This window comes from Lates calcarifer, linkage group LG7_1, assembly GCF_001640805.2.
Source record: "Lates calcarifer isolate ASB-BC8 linkage group LG7_1, TLL_Latcal_v3, whole genome shotgun sequence".
In the NCBI taxonomy this organism is placed as follows: Eukaryota; Metazoa; Chordata; class Actinopteri; family Centropomidae; genus Lates; species Lates calcarifer.
This window is the reverse complement of record NC_066839.1, coordinates 1,378,594-1,398,886: the sequence shown is the minus strand read 5'-3', so window position 1 is coordinate 1,398,886 and position 20,293 is coordinate 1,378,594. Positions and strand designations below refer to the sequence as shown.

The 20,293-nt window shown below is 39.8% G+C and overlaps 1 protein-coding gene across 1 annotated transcript in view; it reads right to left on the bottom strand.

Moving 5' to 3' along the window:
- Positions 1-8,595: 8,595 nt before the first annotated feature.
- mei4 (meiosis-specific, MEI4 homolog (S. cerevisiae)) overlaps positions 8,596-20,293 on the bottom strand; it is a 39,321-nt gene continuing 27,623 nt past the window's right edge. Inside the window, exon 5 of the mRNA XM_018674642.2 lies at positions 8,596-10,162. Coding sequence (XP_018530158.1) covers positions 9,905-10,162 — 258 coding nt within the window. The 3' untranslated portion in view covers positions 8,596-9,904. The remainder of the gene's footprint in view (positions 10,163-20,293) is intronic.

Genomic DNA, 20,293 nt, shown 5'->3' with positions numbered 1-20,293 from the left:
ACAGCACACTTACACAAGGCACCTAATCCCAAACTGAATTATCTCTGAGAGTCCGACGGAGGACTGGGTGTGTGATTGCAGGTGTGAGGCTCAGAGGGATAACATGCCTGCTCAGCAAACCTCCTCTGTGAAAATAAAGGTTAAACGAGCAGCGAGAGACAATGCATTCATCCCCTGCTGACTCAGACGATCTGTGTTACTGCTGACCTTGGCCAGTGCAGGGTGGAGAGGCCACTTCCTATTTCTCACCTGAAGAGACCAGTACTCCCAATCAATATCCACCAGAAGCCTTTAGCTAAAGCTTTCTGACAGACATTATTGGTTCCTTTGACAGTTTGTGAATTTATATAGTTATGCTACAGCTGCAGCTACAATATATGACAATGAATTCTGTTAGCGACAAAAATAAAACAGATTATTCACACTGTTATTGCACCGTTCTCCCTGTAACTTTGTGTCTGCATGTGCTGTTTAAGGTTGATTACTGGGAGGTGACATTCCTGGGTGTTTTCCAGCAATGTTTCACCAAATCTGGTCCCGTTTCCCAGGAAAATGACCTGTGAGACTGTGGGATTTTTACCTTGTGTGTCCCTGTGTATGGATGATAATTTTACTCAGGGGAAAACTTAAAAGATAAAATGGCAAAGAAAAGAACAGGATGGTGACAAATGCAAAAGGGGAGGGATGTTAATTTTTTCCACAACACTTCAGCACAGCAAGAGTCACGTCAGGTGTTACATTCTGTCTTTCAGCTGTGAAACCTCATACTGCCTCAAGGATTTTCACATTGAAAGTCTTTCCATCATCATTTTAACGGTCTCTGGTTCCAGCTCGTCCAGTGTGAGGACTTGCTGCCTTTGTTTGTTTTATAGTGTCGTAACATGAATATTTAAGACGTCACATCTGGGTCAGGAATAACTGCAATGGGCGAGTTATAGATAAAAAATCATCATCAGGCATTTGTTGCAGCTTCAGTTAATTTATGATATTTTCATTCTCATCAGCTTCATCTCTTACGCACTGACTGAAAACCATAAAAACTGAACTCTAACAATGTTTCTATTGACAGAGCAGCCATGGAAACACTGTTCACATGGCAGGTATGAGCTCCAAATCACAACTCATTAATCTTCTCCCTGCTGCACACCGAGCAGAAAACTCTGATAAGCTCACATGTTAATGAAAATTGTTTACAAGGAAAGCGAACAATTTCATTCCCAGCGAAGCTATGAGTGATTTAGACCTGAAAAACAGATTCAGTCTGGCAGGGATTTCCTGATTCATTAGAGAGATTACAGAGTGATTAACTGGGCTTTACAGAAGGTCCCTGTTTCACATTTATACTGTTTCAGTTTTTTGAAAAGTGTGGGAGCTGCAGGATCTTCATGTGCAGAAGAGTAGAAAATTAAGTTCTACGAGATCAAATTTAGCAATTATTACCAATCAAACAGAAACTTATACAAAAGCTCTACTCATTTATTTTATCAGCAGGCTGTGGTATGACTGGAATAATAACACAGTAAATTTGATATTATTAAAATAATGCAGCTATCAGATAACTGTTCTTTTGGAAATACTAAACATTAAAGGATAACTCTGTTATTTTTGAACCTGGGTTTTATTTTCTCATGTTTTTGGATGGAAATGTTTGACAGAAACAAAAATCTTTGGAATCAGTGCAGTATTGATGAAAGCTATCGGTGCTGGTGTTAACTGAAGATGGCTCAGCACACCATCTACTGTTTTAAATCATCCTGAATCTTGGATGCCAGTGCCGACACGGAGTCAACCATTTGGGGCTTCATGAAATTCATATAAAAAAAGAACTTTAACATCCTGTAAATATCCTCTAAGTAAGCCTTGTTGCCGCTAAAAAGCCAATAACCTCCTTTCCCACTGCCAGTAGAGGAGTTGACCTCCCTGTTCACACTGAGAGTGAGCTGGTAGCTGCCGTGCAGACTGGTAAAATGGATCTGTCGTGTCTTGTCCATGGGTTGGTGCTCCTGTCAATGTTGAAGGCTTTGTGGGAAAATCAGTTTTTAAAACTTATTTCCAGGCTGCGAGGGTGAGAACAGCCCTGAGTGCAGGACCTCAGCGAGCCTGCGCAGTGGCTGGCAGCTAGGGTGGAGTTGGGCTCAGAGCTGGTGGTGAAATTACACTTTAATAATTAAAGTTGTTTTCTGGAGCTGTGTGAAAAGCTCTTAAGAGGAAACTCTTGGTGAGGATCTTCAGGAGGACTCCCTGTGGTAAGATGAGATCCTCAGTGAATACGGTCACAGATTTCCACACAGTCAGAGAAAAAAGTGTCCTGGTCATAGCTCGGTAATTAAATCCTAACACACTGAGGACCCTCTCCTGCGAGGCTCCTGTCAGTGCTGTCAGGCAAAGTGCTGATCAAACTGGACGACAGCTGAGAGAGCAGCACCAGCATCTGAGACAAGACTCACTTTGTAAAGGCTTATAGCTTCTAATGTTCTGTGTACAATAACACAGTAAAAAAACAAACAAACAACTGGAGTGATTTTTGACAAAATGCAGCAGAGTTGGCTCTCAATATTTCATCTACTCAACAGTTTGGGCTGAAGGCAGGAAATGTTGAAATTTAGTCTTAACTATGTATGGCAGTGGATCTTTTGGGTCCTGTGGGTTGCAGAGTGGGGCCACCATGGATCTGGCTTGTTCAGGTACATCCCACAGATGCAGGATCAGATTGTGGATCACCAGATCATTGTGTTTTGATTTCCTTTCATGGGAACCCTCTGAGTCAGACAATGTGAAACAGCCATTTTTGGGGGAACAGGAGAGGAAAGAAAACTTTGGCGGGAGGTTCATGAGTTATTGAGCAAACACCATTGGTCTTGTCAGTTCCAATCAAAGATTCTTGATTAAACTTTTTAAGGGTTGAGTGTACAATCTTTACAACAGACAGTTTTTGGGCGTTTGATGTAAGCAAACTGGACGTGGACAATTAAATTTGAGAAACAGAAATGAAGCAGAAACGCCTTAAAACAGTTTAAGTGACCTAAAGAGCCTGATAAAAGTTTCAGAAGTTTTGGAGACTCCTCTACAGCAGCTCAATATCACAATAAGGGAGAAGCTTAATGACTGGGTCAATAACTCAAGTGAGACTGCTTAAACGACATCTGACATTAATAAAAGTCCCTCTAGCATCTTTTAAGGCTCTCTGACAGTTTGACACATGATCTCTCCAAATGTCACAATGACTACTTCAACTACATTTTAATTCTGCTCTTCTCCTTTCAACTTCCTGTATTTGAGCCACGTGAGGTCAGATGACTGAGGCTGAAAGCTGATGGATGTATTAAGTGGATTTTATGGAATTCAAAACACAAGAGTTGCTCATCAGTCAGCATCAGCTCTTTGTAAAATGTGTTGGTGATGAGTTTTGTGCAGATAATTAGTCATTTGTCATGATGCTGAACTGGAAATAGGAAGGAATGTTTTATTTACTGTACAAGTGCACTGGGCTGGTTACTGTAGGTTACACCAACCCATTAATGCAGTATCAACCAATAGACTGAGCTTATGGATGACTAGATATTCAAAATCAGTACTGCCAATGTCACTGTGACTTTTACACACAGTAAAAGGTCTCACTATCACAAAGAAGTTTTTTTTTAATTTAGGATATAATTAGTCAAATAATGTGGATTAATCCCCTGCTGAAAATAGTTCCCAACAAGCCACCAATACAATAAGTCCTCCAACCTAAACAACCATATGACCCACCGGAGTGGGTCCTTTAGAATTACTACAGCCACCAGATGTCAAAAAACCTTTGGATGATTTCAGAATATGTACAAATGTCTCCAATCAAACAACCCAACTGGAAAACAAACCATCCACCTCTGCAACAATCATAATCAAATATCCCATTTGCAGCAATGTATTAGTTCATTTTGTACATTTATATTTCAGGCACTGAGCCTGTTCTCTTTGTAAGATTTTGAAAGCAGGGAGGGATCCAAATAAAGCATATTTTTGAAAGATACTGACTGACACACTGCAAGATTTTTATCACGCTGTTTTCTTTTCAAGAACCACTAAAGCTCAGCTTGCTAGAGTTTCCTCAACAACTCACTGAATTCACAGCTTTGCGAGGTGCTGCTCTGTTTGGTTGCCCTTCCTCTCAGGTGAATCGTGATCAATAAAGAATGACAAAAGATATAAAGAGGGTCAATTCACAGTGATTGTTTGGAGGAGCTCAAGTGTTCACTGGACAAAGTCAATCAGAGACAATCTGAGGAGACTACGACTTCTGTTACTGTGAGAGTTTAGCTTACTATTTGTTGAATATTTCAGAGGGCTCCATGGGAAGAGAGAAGTGATGAAAATTTCACTCTAAAGTGAATTAAGAAGAATCTGACAGAAGATCAAGATCAAACCAACCAGTAACACAAGAAAATGAGTCCTCACTGTTCACTTTGCTCCCACAGCTTATTAAGAAATCCCCACAGAGGTTGATATGGGAGGCAAAGGCCAAAATTGCCCTAGATAAATTGAATCTGAACTTTAGTATTACCTGACATGCTTGGCTAAATTAGGAGGAAAAAAACTAATCATGAACTAATCTGAGTTGAAGTGATTTATTGACAGATTTGGAGCTGCTGAAAGCCACTTAGCATCAAAGCAAAGTAGAAAACAGTAGTAAGTGCCTCTGAAAGCTCGTTTATTTCTACTGAGTTAATAACAATGCACATGCAATTGGATTATTAAAGAATTTTAGCTATATTTTATTGCTTGCTACTTACTGGCAAACAAATACATATAACAGCAAACAGTATCTGCAATCAGCTAATATTGGCCTGGATGAATTTATCATTCTAGCTCTAAATTGAACAATCGTCTTTATCAAGATTCTCTGGGTCCTGATCTGAAATGTGAGGACTTGCAGATTTTCTATGAATGATATCAATGTAAATTGAAAATCTTTGGGATACTGACACCACTGAAAACACTAGCCAACTGATCAATAAAATTAGCAACAGATTATAGTGTAGATACTTCAGTTGTAGCCTTGGATGTTATCTAATGAACACACTTATTCTGAAATGACCTGAACAAACCTGTCCATCAGAGACTAGATAAGGTTCAGGTGCAGAGTGGAATCAAGAATCCTGATGGAAATGATTGGCTATTTGAGTCAGTCATTTGCCTGCAGGTCTCACTTGAAAACGTCCGGATTAGTGATGAGGTCAGTGGGTGGGGGACGCTTTTAAACGAACACAGGCCTCAGTCGCTGTGATGGGACCCCCCCCCCCGGCTGCAGTATTGACAAGGTGCATCTATTACTGCTTGTGTTCTTGACAAATGAATATCATTAATGAGTAGCAGACAGCACCTGGTACTGACGGTCTGAGTGCTGGAAAACCCGAACCAAAGAGGCAGCCAGCAGGAAGCCATGAAGGACAGATGCTGGCAGTCAAATTATTCTGAATTAAAGATGAAATCATCCATTTACTGGACCGTCTAAACAGGCTGGATGGATTCACACATGGAAATCAGACTCAGTGGCACAAAGCTTTAGTCATTTTGACTTTGCTCATTTTCCTATTTTAACACCAAGGTTTAACATGGAAAAACTGTCCTGTTTTTATTGTGTTAATGAGTCAATAATGATCTGACTTAAACAGTCTCACTGATTTTCAGCATAATCCTGACAAAAGCCTGGTGTAGATCAGTAGAGTGTATTACTGAGAAGAACTCTCATTTTGTGTATTGAGATTTATAGACACCATTGTTTCCTCCTCTGTGTATTTCCACTGATTTAAAGTGATGGATCAACCGAAAGTGAAAATAATGTTCTCATCTTCCAGTGACACAAAAACCTGTAAAAATTAAGATGAATGAGCAGAAGTCATTCTCAGCTTTTTACATTTACATCTTGCTAAACCAGATTGCATTCGTCAGCCTGACTGCATGATAATGGAGGAACGAGGGGATGACATGGGGCAATGAGTTGCAATTAAAGGCTGCATTGCAGATTTGTTAGTGATGGAGCTCAGTTAGTACAAGTATTGTGGAACCAAGGACCTGGTACCCATTATCTAAACCCAACCCAACCCTTTTAATTGCTCTCTGGTAATAGACTGAGTATCTGGAAGAGCATCAAAGTTCAATTATTTCCCATGTCAATCAAGGTCAAAAAGCCTTGAGAAGTCATCTTTGTCAGTGCAAATGGGAAAAAAAATCACCTTCTCCTTATAGATAAAAAGAAAACTCTTCATATCCTTTTTCAACTCTCTTTAAACCTCTTTTGAATTCTACACACACAGACACGGCGAGGTTTAATCCTCCACTCTTGCTCAGAGGATTGTGATGCATGTTTCTTTAAATCAATTCTCTCACAAGTTCAATAGAATCCAATTCCCTTTCCATCACTTTTTTGGTGAATATATCATGTCATTCTCCAGAGTCCATTTTGTTTTCCCACTTTAAGACTCTTAAAATCTGGGACACAAATGATTCTCAAAGCTGTATATACTGCATATAATCTCAGAGGGGTGAGGTGCATGCTGAATTTATTAAGCAATCTTTTTCTATTCTAAACCTGTGTGACCTCGAAATGATCAAACTCTACACTTTAATTGACCACGATGACCTTAACAACACTGGACTTCTTTCAGGATCAGCCATAAAAAACTCTCTGATCTTACAACAGCAGCAAATGAACATATGGAAAATTAATTTTCATATCAATCAAGGTTGTGCGAGTTTAAGGAGTCAGAGGGCTCATAAATCATCACTCCTGATGGGAGAGTGTGGATATGCCTTAGTGAGGCATTATTTACACAATCTGCTCACGAATCTGCAGCCTCTGCACACTAAGCCACTTCACAGCCTCACTGATTTATGTTCTCTTACCTTATTTCAAGCTTTTCATGCTTTTCATTATGGTTACAATATTTCAAGGCTGAGTGGTCCAGTGCAGGGCTGGACAGTCATTGTATCTCCTCTGAAACTACTTGCAACAAAATTTTTGTCTTTAATTGTTAAATGCCAAATACTTTAAGGTTGGGGCTATTTTAAATTTCCCATGAATCCCATGAAACAGTCTCTGTCTCTAAACATTCTGACTTCCCAACCCTGCCTGTGAATGAAGCACTACATTTGTGATTGAGTTGCAGGGAAGTGGTTCAGGTGGATGGTGGATGTATGCAGCATCCAGAGTCCGGTCTGTGGTTTGGGCAATAAAAGCTCTTTGGCTACAGTGCAGGAAAGATGCCAGTTTTGTTTAAATGTAAATGAACAGGTTGTGTCTGAAGTCACTGTGAACTTTTTCCTGTATTAAACCAGAACAGGATTCTTTCAAAACCTGAACCAAGAGCTGAGAGAGTCTACACAGAACGATAAACAGCTTAATAATGCAGTAGTTACTACTATTCTGGTGGAAAACATGTCGATTGTGAACATTTTACTGATACATTCAGAATTAATATGTGACTTTCAGTGGTGGAAGAAGTATTCAGATACTCCACATAAGTCAAAGTACCACACAATAATACCAACAAACAGATGGAGGCAGTGGTATTCCAGCAGCTCCTGTGTTCTGCTCAGTAAAATTCTTGTTTTTGTCAGTGGAGTCTGGTAGTGATATATAATGAGGCTTCCGGTTAAACTACAAGGATCTTACTCTTCAACTTCTGTGGGGATCCTATCCATAATATTGTCAGACACTTATAATAACAATCTTGTTATTATAAGTGTTATAACAATTTTGTTCCCATCAATCATTTATACCAAAACACATGAGAACATCAGGCCAGTCATTCTTTAAGTATCTACCTCCTCCACTGATGAAACAGCCTATACATATACACTGAGACTCTAACTGGGATTTCTCTGCTGATGACGCAACCCGTCATGTCTGCCCCTGTCAATCCCACGCACAATGAGACAGATTCACTTCTCCACTGAGGCACATTAACCATCAACACACGTACGAGCAGTCCATTTTTATTTTTTAAAGCGCTGCGTATCCCTGCTTTGCTCTCAACAGGATATGAAAGATGAGGAGATCACAGACAGAGAGAGGCAGAAACCCACAGCAGACACAATAGGAGCGATGGCTATCAACTCAGCCAGGACCCGTGAGCCTTTGGTAATTCATGACGTATCAGGAAACTTATTTAGCTGCCCTCATGCCTGGGCCATTATTGCAGACACCAAATACGCAGCAGGGAAAAGGACATCACTGCAGATGGTGGTACTCAGTTTCTTGAGGAGCGAGTAAGAAACAGAACAGGAGCTGATGAAAGGCTAACAAGCTCACCTCATTAAGAAACAGATGCAGATAGAATCCATTAATAGAGGGCTACTGTAGTCTCCATTTCAATATCCCATACAGGGACTCATTTCCACTGAGGGTATTTGTCTCTTCTCATGTTTCAAAATCCTATTTTTGACCCACCCAAATTTCTCCCTCAATTCACTCAAGGTGTTACTGAGATACTGTGTTCATAAAAATGAACCACACTAGAAAACATCAAATCATTTTTATTTACAGTCAGCATTTTCCCAAAAGATGCTGGAACTGAGGATCATTAAAGTATATGAGGAGGTAATGGACACTGCTCTTTTTGGTAAAGATACACTATAATTGTACCTCTACCTCTAAATATGTGGGTTTTACTGCAACCTTTAACCTGAAAAGCACAAAAACCAGGTTCATAATGATGTGTTGGTTAGTAGGAAATGGCATACTTTATTATCCTGTATTTTTATTTCTTCTTGTTGTTGATGAACATTGCACTTAATTGGACCCCCCTGCTCCTCCCATGTCTGAGACCAAAGCTAAAAGTTGATCCTTTGCTGTACCATATAAAATAACAGATTTCTTAAATTGTTACTGCAGTTGCTCAGTTTTACAAACTGAGAATGGGCAAAAACAAATTCAACTTTGTACATGGAAAGACCTGTACACAAAGCTACTAATCCAGTGTGGATCAAAACCCCTTTATCACATTGTTCCATAAAGTTTTAGCACTTTCCCCAAAACAGTGAATTAGCTGGAAATGACTGAAAATCCTTTTGGTCACACTTCTGTGGCATTTTAAAACCTGCACTGAACCTCTGCAGGAAACACAAAACAGACATCATCAGTAGCTCTGATATTATTGGTGAAGAATATTGTTAACAGCCTCAGTTATTACTTACATAAATAAAATAGGGCTTTGTAAGCACTCTTTGCCGATCAATTAAAGAAAGCAATTTGTGAAGGAATCAAAACTATTAGTACTTAACAAGAGTTATTAGTAATTTTGTGGCTTTCAGTGACAGTCTTATTGTCATTACTCAATTAAAAACAGCACTTCAGTGACAAACTAATCACTACAACTCTGAAAGAATAAAACTTTCTGGGATTGTTTTTTTGTCAAATGTGAAACGATTATCCCGGCAATAAAAAAAACAACTGTTATTACTCAATTACAGAAACATCTAATGTCAGAGAGAATGAGTAAACAACTATAAGAAAATGTTAGGATTTATTTTTTCCCACACAGTTATGCAGCTATGCAAGAGCACAAATGAAAACATGCAACACATTTCTTGATGATAACATTTTCCACTAAAAGTGGGAAAAGATTAAAACATTAAACATCAAAAATGAAGTTGTTATTAACCAACCTCTGCTGAATCAACAATCATTTCTGGAGTTTGTTGGTTTGCAGGAACTTAAATACAGCAACAAATCTACAAATCTTTCAAAAAGATAAATCCGGCAATATTCTTTATCTTTGCTATAATCAGGGGATTCATTCTGTGTTTCCTGTCACAGTGGAGGGCTCCATGAATGCTGATTAGTGCCTTACTCTGTTGTTTCAAATTGCACTGTTCATACAGGAGAGTAGAAACCAAACTGTGAAAGTGTCCTGCCTGTTCGTTACACCTGGGGGATCTTATCTGTGGAGGTGAGGAGTTCTCCTATCCTCCACATGCAGATGGAGAACAAGGGAAACTCATCTGACAATAGAAAGACTTGCTGCTCCAAGTGACTCTGGAAACCCATCAGCTCTGACCCCACCTCCACCCTGCACGGTACCTTAGATTTCTGCAGGAGCTCCTCCAGGATCCAGAACAGGTAGCACGAGTTCTGATACTGGTCCACGGGAAACTTGTCGAGGCCTGAGCTCTCCTGCCCCTGGAAAGTAACAACAGTGTCAGGTCTGCTTGATTTACTGGTAACCACAGTCACAAACACAACACTGTAAACCTGTAGAGTTTTATTTACACTGAAATTCTGACACTCAACAAGTCTTGAACGGCCAAAGACCAACAAGCCTTTTTCCAGAGACTGGTTGTTCCAGTTCAGGAGTTGCTCAAAGTGTTCTTTCCACAGTCCAGGCCTAGGTTCTCAAAATGAGGTTTGTCTGAAGGTCTGAGAGAGTTTTGAGACTCTGATGCCAGTGTTACGTTCTTTAGCATTGCCTCCCTGAAATTCTCACACACCTAATTCTTTGGCTCAACAACAGATGCTGCAGTCCCTCTAGCCTCTACATAACTATCTAATGATTCAGGAGTCCCCTGGACAAGCCAAACCCAAAGGGTTTTCTACAACTTGACAGCTTCCTTCATCAACTAGAAAGATGTTGGCTTGCTGCCATTGTAACCTTCTAGCCAAATCACAAAGCAGCCAGCTCCATGATGGCAGCTCTGAACTCTCCAACGCTGGGTATATCAGAGCTTCTTATGACCTTCAGGACAAGTCCTTTCACTACATGACTGCCTTGCTACTGATACGTAATTCAAGGGTGAGAATGGAATGAAATCAGCTAAAAAGGCTAATCATTACTCAGATAACCCCACACTGCAGTGAACTCCCAGGGTTGATGGACTGATCAATGATGCTGCAACATGCTGCAAGTAAATACTTACTGCTGAAGCCATTTAACTGCAGAGGACAGTACATAAATATGTGGTACAACTGTTATTATTCTCAGAGGAAACAATAAGTCAAGTTCAAGATGTAGAATACACAGAACACAAAGCAAGTGTTAATAATTCAAATAAGGGGAAGGATGGATTTCTTCCAGGCTATATCTCAGTGTGCCTTTGTAAATGTGTGTGTGTTCTTGAATTTTTGCCTATGAAAGTGTGTGTGTGTGTGTGTGTGTGGCTGTGAGATGTCACAAAGAAAAACAACCGCCAGATGGCTGTCAGGTATTCCTCCAGGCTAGAACCTTCTGAGAGCTGACAGAAAGTGACAACAACACCCCTTAACCTCTTACACACACACACATAAACAAACACACAACACTTAGACCCCCACCCCATCAGGACCGGGTCACTTAGCACTTTGCTAATTCACTAAATGAAATTTGCCTGCTTGGAAACTCTTCTCTCCAGCTATACAAACACACAGTTTAAGACAGAATCCTCCTCAACGATTAATAATTAAAGTGTTATCAATAACATTTTACCGGCTCTTTGCACAAAATGTCAGCAGAGTGTCATATGTAATTCTTATCAGCTCAATTTCAAGCATCACTATTTTTTCTACTGGTTACCACATTGGCAGGACACAGTCAATAATCAACTCTTGTATTGTGAGAGACTGAAAACCCTGCAAAAACACATTACTTCAGTTTGGCTGCCTGTTAAACACAAAGAATTGGATCTTGTCCTATTTCCCATTCTCATGCTATTTGTTTGTGAGTTTCTTTCTGACCACTTGCAGTCACCATGTTTCACCTCCTGCCATTTCACTCCATCTGGTTTGTATTTCTGGTTGGAAACATATTTATTGTCTGTGCAGTACATGTTAGTTAGCTGAAATGACACCCTGCAATAGCTGAATAAATAATGCTATTACAAGTTAGCATTGTTGCCGTGAATGCCAAATATTTGCCTCAGGTGTTGGTGGAGACCATAATCAGAGCTAAAAGAGAGGGAATACTGGACTTTTATTCATCGGGTGGACACAAACACAACTCCAAAATAAGCTGAACACATTTATAATATCAACTTAATTCAATCATGATTCAGCAATTTTGTGTTTACAGCTTGCTGTGCTGTGTCCAAAGTGTCCAGAGACTCTAGTGTTTGTTGGTTCACACAGGAAGGTAAATCACAGATGAAACTTCAAAATTATTCACACAAAGTTTCTATTTTAGTCAGAGTAAGAACAGTGGGGCAACTCTTGATGAGTACATTCAAGCTTGGCAGTGTTAATTTAGCACCAATATTGATGAATATGTCTGCACAGCTGATGGCACTGATGAGCAGAGACAGAGAGCGTGCCTTAGGATGAATTCATCTCTGAATGTCAGTATATTGATTTAAAGGACCTAATCTAGGTCATACTGACATGCTGAGAGTTATAGATGGAAAATTAGCATTTTACATTTCTCAGCCAATGATTCAGAACTTGGGCCTGCTTTACTGTTGTGTTGTCAAACATTATTGACACAGACATACATAACTCAGACTTATGTGATTGTCTAGTGTTAGCACATTCATCAAAAGCCCTGTCAATCCATCTGAGTGTGATACCAGGTTCCAATCATGTGTCAGACTTGTTTTTGAGCTGTGAATCCAGGGGCTATATATGTTGTTGCATGTATTACATAGTTGGTGAATCGTTGCTGTTAAAGAGACTGTGCCAGGCTGCTTGACACAGAGGCCTCAGATATTCACACTGTCTGCTGCAGCAACTGTCAACAAGATGGAAAGGACATATTTCATTTGGGTGAACACGGGTAGAGAAGACTGCAGCACGATGTGGCTCTGCAAATCATCATTTCAAAGATGATTATCTGAGCTCTGTCCATGCACAGATTCTGGATGCACAAGATTATTCGGATGCAGAGTCTAAATGATTTCTTGGCATCCTCCGAGTGCTCCACCGGTATCGTTGGATGATCCATTTAAAACCTAACAAACTGATGAAAACATGAAATGAAATGAGGCCGCAAGAGAGCGAACGAAAGCTCACTGAAACTATTTAATGAAGGATTTAGTGTACCGAGAATGCCGTGAATTATTTTAAACATGGCTTTAGCTTAACTGACTAAACAGTGCATATCCTATTTGCGGGTGTAGGCATTAATTAATATGCAGATTCGTGTTTTACCAGAAAAACAACTGAAGCACTATGCATACATGGGTTTTCAGCTTGCAAGGCTCAACAGTAATATGATTTGAGCCAATATAAATCATTTCCTGCAGTCTGGTTGCTGCTAATAGCAATCACCTTTTGAGTACAACTGCTACTAATGATTTTAACAAAGTCATAAAATGTTCTTTCAATAAATCAACTATTTGTTTCCTCTATAAATGTAAGATAATAAATGAAAATGCCCATCCCTACAGCTTCCACTGAAAAGCCCCAGGAATGGCCCAAAGAACAAAAACTCAAAGGTGTTGACCTGGCCTCCAAATTCCCCAGATCCCAATCTGATCTAGTATCTGTGGGACCTGCCTAATATTGTGTGGGTCCTTGTCATGCTGCCAGAACAGCATGAACTCAAACAGCAGTTACTCTGCATGTCACAATGTCCAAAAGTTGAGACTTTATGAAAAATAATGCAGTAAAGTATCCTGTCAAACCCTGAACAAAACACACTGCAATAAGGAGAAAACAAGCTCGCTCATCATCTGGATAAACACTGTAATTCAAAGAAAAACAAGAGGGCATCTTAAGAAATATGAGGAGACACAAAGAGCTAGAATAGGTAACATAACTGCTTCAAAAGACGAAAAGAAGTATGAGCACAGGAAATAAAGCAGCCCTGAAGAAAGTTGTCAACACTTTTTACCACAGTAGAAGAAAAAAAGATCCCATTTTATCTTAAAATTGTTTGCTGTTTCTCCAGATCAAACTGCTCTGCTCCAATTTTAAACATCAAACTGCAAAACAAATCAGGCATTACATTTTTTAATTATGCTTATTTGTTTTGTGTTAAGTGATATCTGGTGCGGTGATGCAGAAATCTGCACAGCGTGTGGGATGATTATTTACTTTTATGTTTGATTTCTACAGTGTGATCTATCTGGCCGCCAGTCATCACCTCCCCTAAACAAAGCTATACCATCAGATTTACTTGACGACAACATATAACAACATTCAGGAGGTAGAGATGGTTTATGTGAGTTAGGCTGAGTAAGAGGGAGGTCCAGATATTCTACTCCAATCTCTGACCTGTCAAGCACTCACATGCCCAAAGAATTTATGAGGCTACGAAGTGGGATTCGATGGACAGCAGGAATCGATAACTGAAATTAAAATCTAGTTGGAAATGTGCTGGAGCGTCTGTGACGAACATACACAAACTACTAGTCTATGAGGTGGGGTGGTGTGACAGGAATGGTCATCTGAGATAAAGAATCTTAACACCAAAGCATCTGTTGGGTCTGAGTCCAGGCAACAGCTGAAGACACTTCTACACTAGTAAATAAACATTACACAGTATTAACCACAAAAGTAACATACACAGCAAAATGGTTGTTTCTTGCAGGGTAATTGTGCTGCAGAACTTACAACTGTGAAATAAGGTCCAAGCCCCTGTGGGGAACTGAACCAATGCTTTAAAGAATTCAAGCTTTTCTGACGGCAACTGTTACAGCTTCACTCAAAAAAACTGGGGGTTCAATGGGGGCTTCGACAAGAGGTATAATATCTACTGTATTCTTATTTTATTTCTGTCTGTTCTGTTCCATTTCCATGCCACTGGAAATCAATGTTCCTGCCATGAAGGAAGAAACACACAAAATGCAGACTGACAGATTCATCAAGCATCAGCAGAAAATAAATAACCAGACCTCAGACTGATTCTTGAGAAAATAAATGTGTGAGAGACAACTGACTAATCAGTGGGTGGCTTTTCTCAGGATTATGGGTTCAAGATAAAATCCCCTGAGGCCATATCCCTCTTTTACAATCGTTCAGAGATCCATAGGGTCTTTACTGGAACTGTCAACATTGTGTTGTATCATGACAATTGACAACTGTAGACAGGGATGCACCGAGAACCTGGTTTTGACTTGGAACTGGCTCTAAAATATTAAGAATTCTTGAGGTTGGTTTTCATCACTTAAACAATAAATTGATTAGTTAATTAATATCTAGTAATATAAAACAACCAATAAGAGCATCAATAATATAACTGACCCATAGAAGTGTCGAGTATAGATACATTTCTAAATAAATACCTATCCCTCACTGTCAAACACACCTAGTGTATTGAACTGAATTGAAATAAAGTCTAAAATTAGTAAAACCGTGAGTTAAATATGCATCAAAGAACAATTAAACAAGACTGGGAATCTGACCAGATTAGTCCAGTTTCCCCGTCATCTCACTCCTGTTCATCTTTGAATAAAACAACAAAAACTGCCTCTAAAAATACTAAAAGAAATGCAGTTATGAAGGGGTCATCTACCCACATGTACAGTGTTACAACCAAAGAACAGGGAACAGATCTGAAACAAAATCAAGAGCAGAACTCAACAAAAAGGCCAAAGCTCTGTAGATAAGAACATCAGATGAAGTGATAGACGGCCCATCTGCATGTTTCCCAACCAGAGTCCTGCTCTGAGTTAGAGGATGAAAACAGCAGGACGGACTGATTGAGTTGTTTGTTGGCTCGTTAGCACTCCTCGGGGGATCCAACGGGCCACAGGCTGACAGTGACAGAATTGCTGCTGCCTTTTAATAATCCAGATAAACTACCCTGTCCCTAAATGCAATTTACAGGACAGCTCTCTACTTCCAGGCCAAAGCACAAAGTCAAAATGACTTTATCTTTGATTTTATCTTTAACATCTCTGATCCCAGTGAGCGGCCTAAGCTAAAGGTTGGACGTGAGGGTTCAGACGAGGCTGAGGTTGAGCGGAAGGTCGTTTCATAATTGACTTTCCAGGTAAATATAATGATGGGTTGTGGCTTTGAAGCTTGGCAACAGGATACTGTAGAGTGGCTTTGAATATCTGCAGGAGGCTGAACTGTAACACAGAGACTCGTCCCCTACAACTGTGCCCTCAAAAGGCGATAATTAACTACCTTGAGATATTAGTTCATCAGAAATGAATACAATCATGTGTAAACATGGTGCAACATGATCATGGCTGCTGTTTCAAGGATCCATTTTTGATTTTAGTAGCAGTTCTTTTCTTCATGATTTTCCAAATATTTCAGAGATTGTAAAAATTATATCATGCTTCAATCCAGACTCCTCTGATGAGGAGCAGAACTAATACACACCAGGCTTTGTCTTTCTTTGTCAGTGTCTCACATTTCTATATTTGTCTTCACATTTTAAGCCAAGCTACGTGCCATGGCTCTAGTGATTGATTGAAAAGCAATGAGAAGATTAATCAACAGTGAAAATTAGCTGCAGCCCCACATGTAAGCTCATTCTTGACATTGGAAACAGGAGTTTGACAAATCTAAAAGTGCTGTGGATTACAACAGCTTCCAAGCCCTGCAACAGATCCATGTATATGACCACGGGATGAACTTTAAAGCCCCAGAGAAAGGTAGACCTTGAATTTCAATTATTTTTGTAAAAACTAAGCAAAAATCGTTCTACATCTTTTCTCTGAATTGAACTGAAAAACGAGTCGGAGAGCTCGTTGTACACATATGAATTAATAAAGTCAGTACATTAACACGAGGCTCAATGAGGTTGGAACAAAGTGGCAGAACAAATGAATGACTCAGAGTTTAATGCGTCTGACAGAATCTAGAATGAAACAATAAGCAGGGTCAGACGGGTCATTGTGACCCTGTCGTCACTTTCTACATCACTACATAGTCAATCATATTTAACTCTCATCACTCAGACTCTCATTACTGTGGGTTGAAGGCAGAAATGAGAAATGGTTCACAGTATCAGGACAGTGTTATTAGAAATAATAAGCAGCTGAACATTTCATAGTTTGGTGGCTCCTTGCAGAGATATATGAAAATGGTGAGTCCAGAGAAACTATTCATGCTGATGGGATTTTGAAACATGAAAGGCCTTTTCCTCTGAGGTGGATGAGGACCTCGATTGTGGAGAAGAGAAAACTCCTGGATCTGTATGCAGCGAGGGAGCCTGAAGCACCGTGACCCAGATAGCATCAGCTGCCCTGAGATTATAAAGCTGCGCCCTCAATGGGATTTAATCGTCCATTTGATTGGACCTGAAGCTCGTTACTGTTCTGACTGGGCCACAGGGCGAGCTGACAGCCTGCAACTGTTGGAAGTGAGACTGAAAGTTTCTCAAGTGGAAGGAAATACAAGACTGAAGATGGATACAAAGGTAGATACAAGAGGGAGGCAAAAAAAGGGATAAAAAAGGGATATGAAAAGAACTTTTACTGAACCAAAAGGTCAACAGTTCAAAGATATTTGAATTTACAATGATATATAAGAAGAAGAAAAGTTAGATATGGAAAATTTATTCAGCTAATTTACACATTCAGCAGACACAGAGCAACACTTTCATTGATTTGGAGCTGTGTCTGTGTCCACCTGATGAACTCATATAGCTCTGTTTTGGTCTCTACCTATCCAGTTCTCTAGCTGCCAAATATTCCACTGTCGAGGTGTTGAGCAGGAGGTGTACAATGAAGGTTTATCAGAGCTTGTTTGCTGAAAATGAGATATGTGTAAAACTATGACCTAAAAGAAGCTAAAAAGTATTTCTCTATAACATTAAATATTCCCAAGTAAATAAGTAACAATTTATTAAAAGTTTAATAATCAAAAAATTCAACTAATCTGCTTCTGTAGGTGTGATTTCATTAGATTTGACTGACATAAAAAAACAACAACTGCACAAGGGCTGCAATAAAAATTAATTTTCATCATCAGTTAATCTGCTGATTATTTTTTAACTGGTCTTTAAAAGGTCAGAAAAATACAGTTATGCTTAATTAGAGCTTATGCTGACATCTTAAAGTTGCTTGGTTGCTGCAACTTCCAGCGTTGTTCTACAGCTTATGTTTGTGTCAGGCTTTCGCACACTGGAACCCCTTGACACAAACATTTTTTGGGCATTTTGTTCTCAGGGAATCACACTCCTGCAGATGACGTGACCTCTTAAGCTCTGGGAGTTGCTGTGTGTTGTTTTGAAAACTCTCATATCAAAGTGCTAATTGCCAGAACTCTTTCAGAGCCTATAAATGCTGCTAATTAGCTTTTAACCCTCTATGACTCACCACTTTGACAACTTTGACAGTCACCTTTTTCATTTTGTTTACACTGCATACCTAAAGAGGTACAAAAGAGTTAAAAGTGAGGGAATACGGCAGACAGAAAATAAAGAGAAAAGGAAAGACATCAAGGTAAATGGGAGGAAAAAGATTATGAAAGAAAAGAAAATGAAAAAGGCAGAGAAAGAGAGTCAGGAGGAGATAGACAGGAGGAGACAAAGAGAGAGTGAGGCCATGAAAGTGGAGAGACTGAGGGAGAAGCTGACAAAGAGTACATAATGAAGCTGTGCTCGGCTGGGAGTGTGAAGGGCAGTAATTTACTGATCAAGGACACAGATTGATTTGTCACCAGAGTGGGAAAAGAAAAAGCCCACAGTGTGAGTGAGAAGCTTCAGCCTTCTCTCCACAACAATACTGTAAAGTCAGACAGCACCGCATCAGCACCTGAATGCAGAGAAAGCTCGACCTGTGCTGACCCAGACCACAACTTCACCATGGTCTGCCCATGACAACAACTGCCAAGTCCGTTTGATGTTAACACAGGACTAGTTTCAGTTTCGGTCAGTCCAGGTCAACAGCAAACATGAAGGCTCAGAACAGAAGAGAATCTCTACCACTCAGACGCAGCCTGATCCCACGGTTCTCACTTTTCCTTCCTTTCCATTTCTCTTGCTAAAGAACAGAGTGAAAAGAATAAAGCTAATACTGACACAATAGGAATATTTCACAGCAGCTGTTACAAGCTCCAACTTTACAATTCAATTATAGGAAACAGAAGAAAACTTCACTTACAAGTTATAATACCAACACGTTCTCCAAATTTAAGGACAACAGACAAGAACAACAGAATACAGGAGTAAAGATCCAGTTTGGTTTCAGAACACACGAGATGAATAAAGAATAAAATCCTGAGTTCATGGACGAATCAATTCTTATTTTCTGTGAGCAGGTTATTAAGACTTGTTCACAGTAAAAAAGGCTGCATTTTGAGAATTACTTTATACTAAATTATTGGAAAAAAAACAGGTTGAAATATTTAGTTAAGCTTGTTTACCAGGACAGTATTGATGAGAAACAGTTCACTAGCACTCCCTTATGCCACTTGTGGTTTGAAGTGCAGCGTACAATTGATTCCTGGTGGTCCTCCAGTTCAGGCTTCAGGCTTACATACAACATGGCCACACACAGCCCTGTCAAGCCCACAGCACACAACAACTCCCAGGAATTGATTTTTTTCCTCCTTCCTTTTTTTGCCTCTGTCTTGTAGAAGCGTCGTCTTGCAGTGTTTTATTTTTCCCCCTGACCATCTCTGTCAAGGCGGTCCGCCAGCAATCCACTGATTCAACCGACAGAAAATCGATTCAATCTCATCCCAGTCTGCGTTCTCTGAGCTCATATCTTGACATCTCGCCTGCCCGGGGAGGTGGAAGAACACAGGTTTGTCTGTTTGACGCACACATACAAAAAAGTAGTACTGTATCCTCCTTGCTTTCTGAAGTTTATCCCACCATCAGCAACCCAGGAAAGGTGCACCAGGACGGATGATTATTCTTTCTTTCTTTTCTTTTTTGTTAAATGGTCTCATGAGGCTGGGACAGTTGCAGACAGGAGGTCACTTCTGTCACATCTGTCAGGCTGGAGACAGCTGATATGACAGAAGAGTTTCCCCCAAAAGACCAAAGCACAATATTTACGGTGTTCAGCCATTTGAAGAGATTTGATAGAGCAGAAATGCCAGAGCTGACAAAAGAGCTGCAGCTTTGACCTGGCGACTCAAAGTCCTTTTACTCCTTTCTCTCAACAAGCTGTCCTCAGTCCCCGTGTGCCTACAATGAACTCCACTATATTAACTGAAGAGGCTGGGATCACTTCCTCATTTACTGTCTTACCCTCTAAATTTGTACAATTTGTGTCTTATTTCAGTCATTTCCTATCAGTAATAACACCGTTCTCATTACCTTAAAGGATAGCTTCAGTACTGTTGAACCTGGGACTGATTTTGCTTTTGTGTGTAAATGATTGATAGAGACAGAAATGTTTGGAACCTACCATCAACATCTGCTGCAGTGTAATCCAAAGGATAATTGTCACTGCAGTGCTTATTTTTTGTCAATGACAGACTCAGATTGTTATT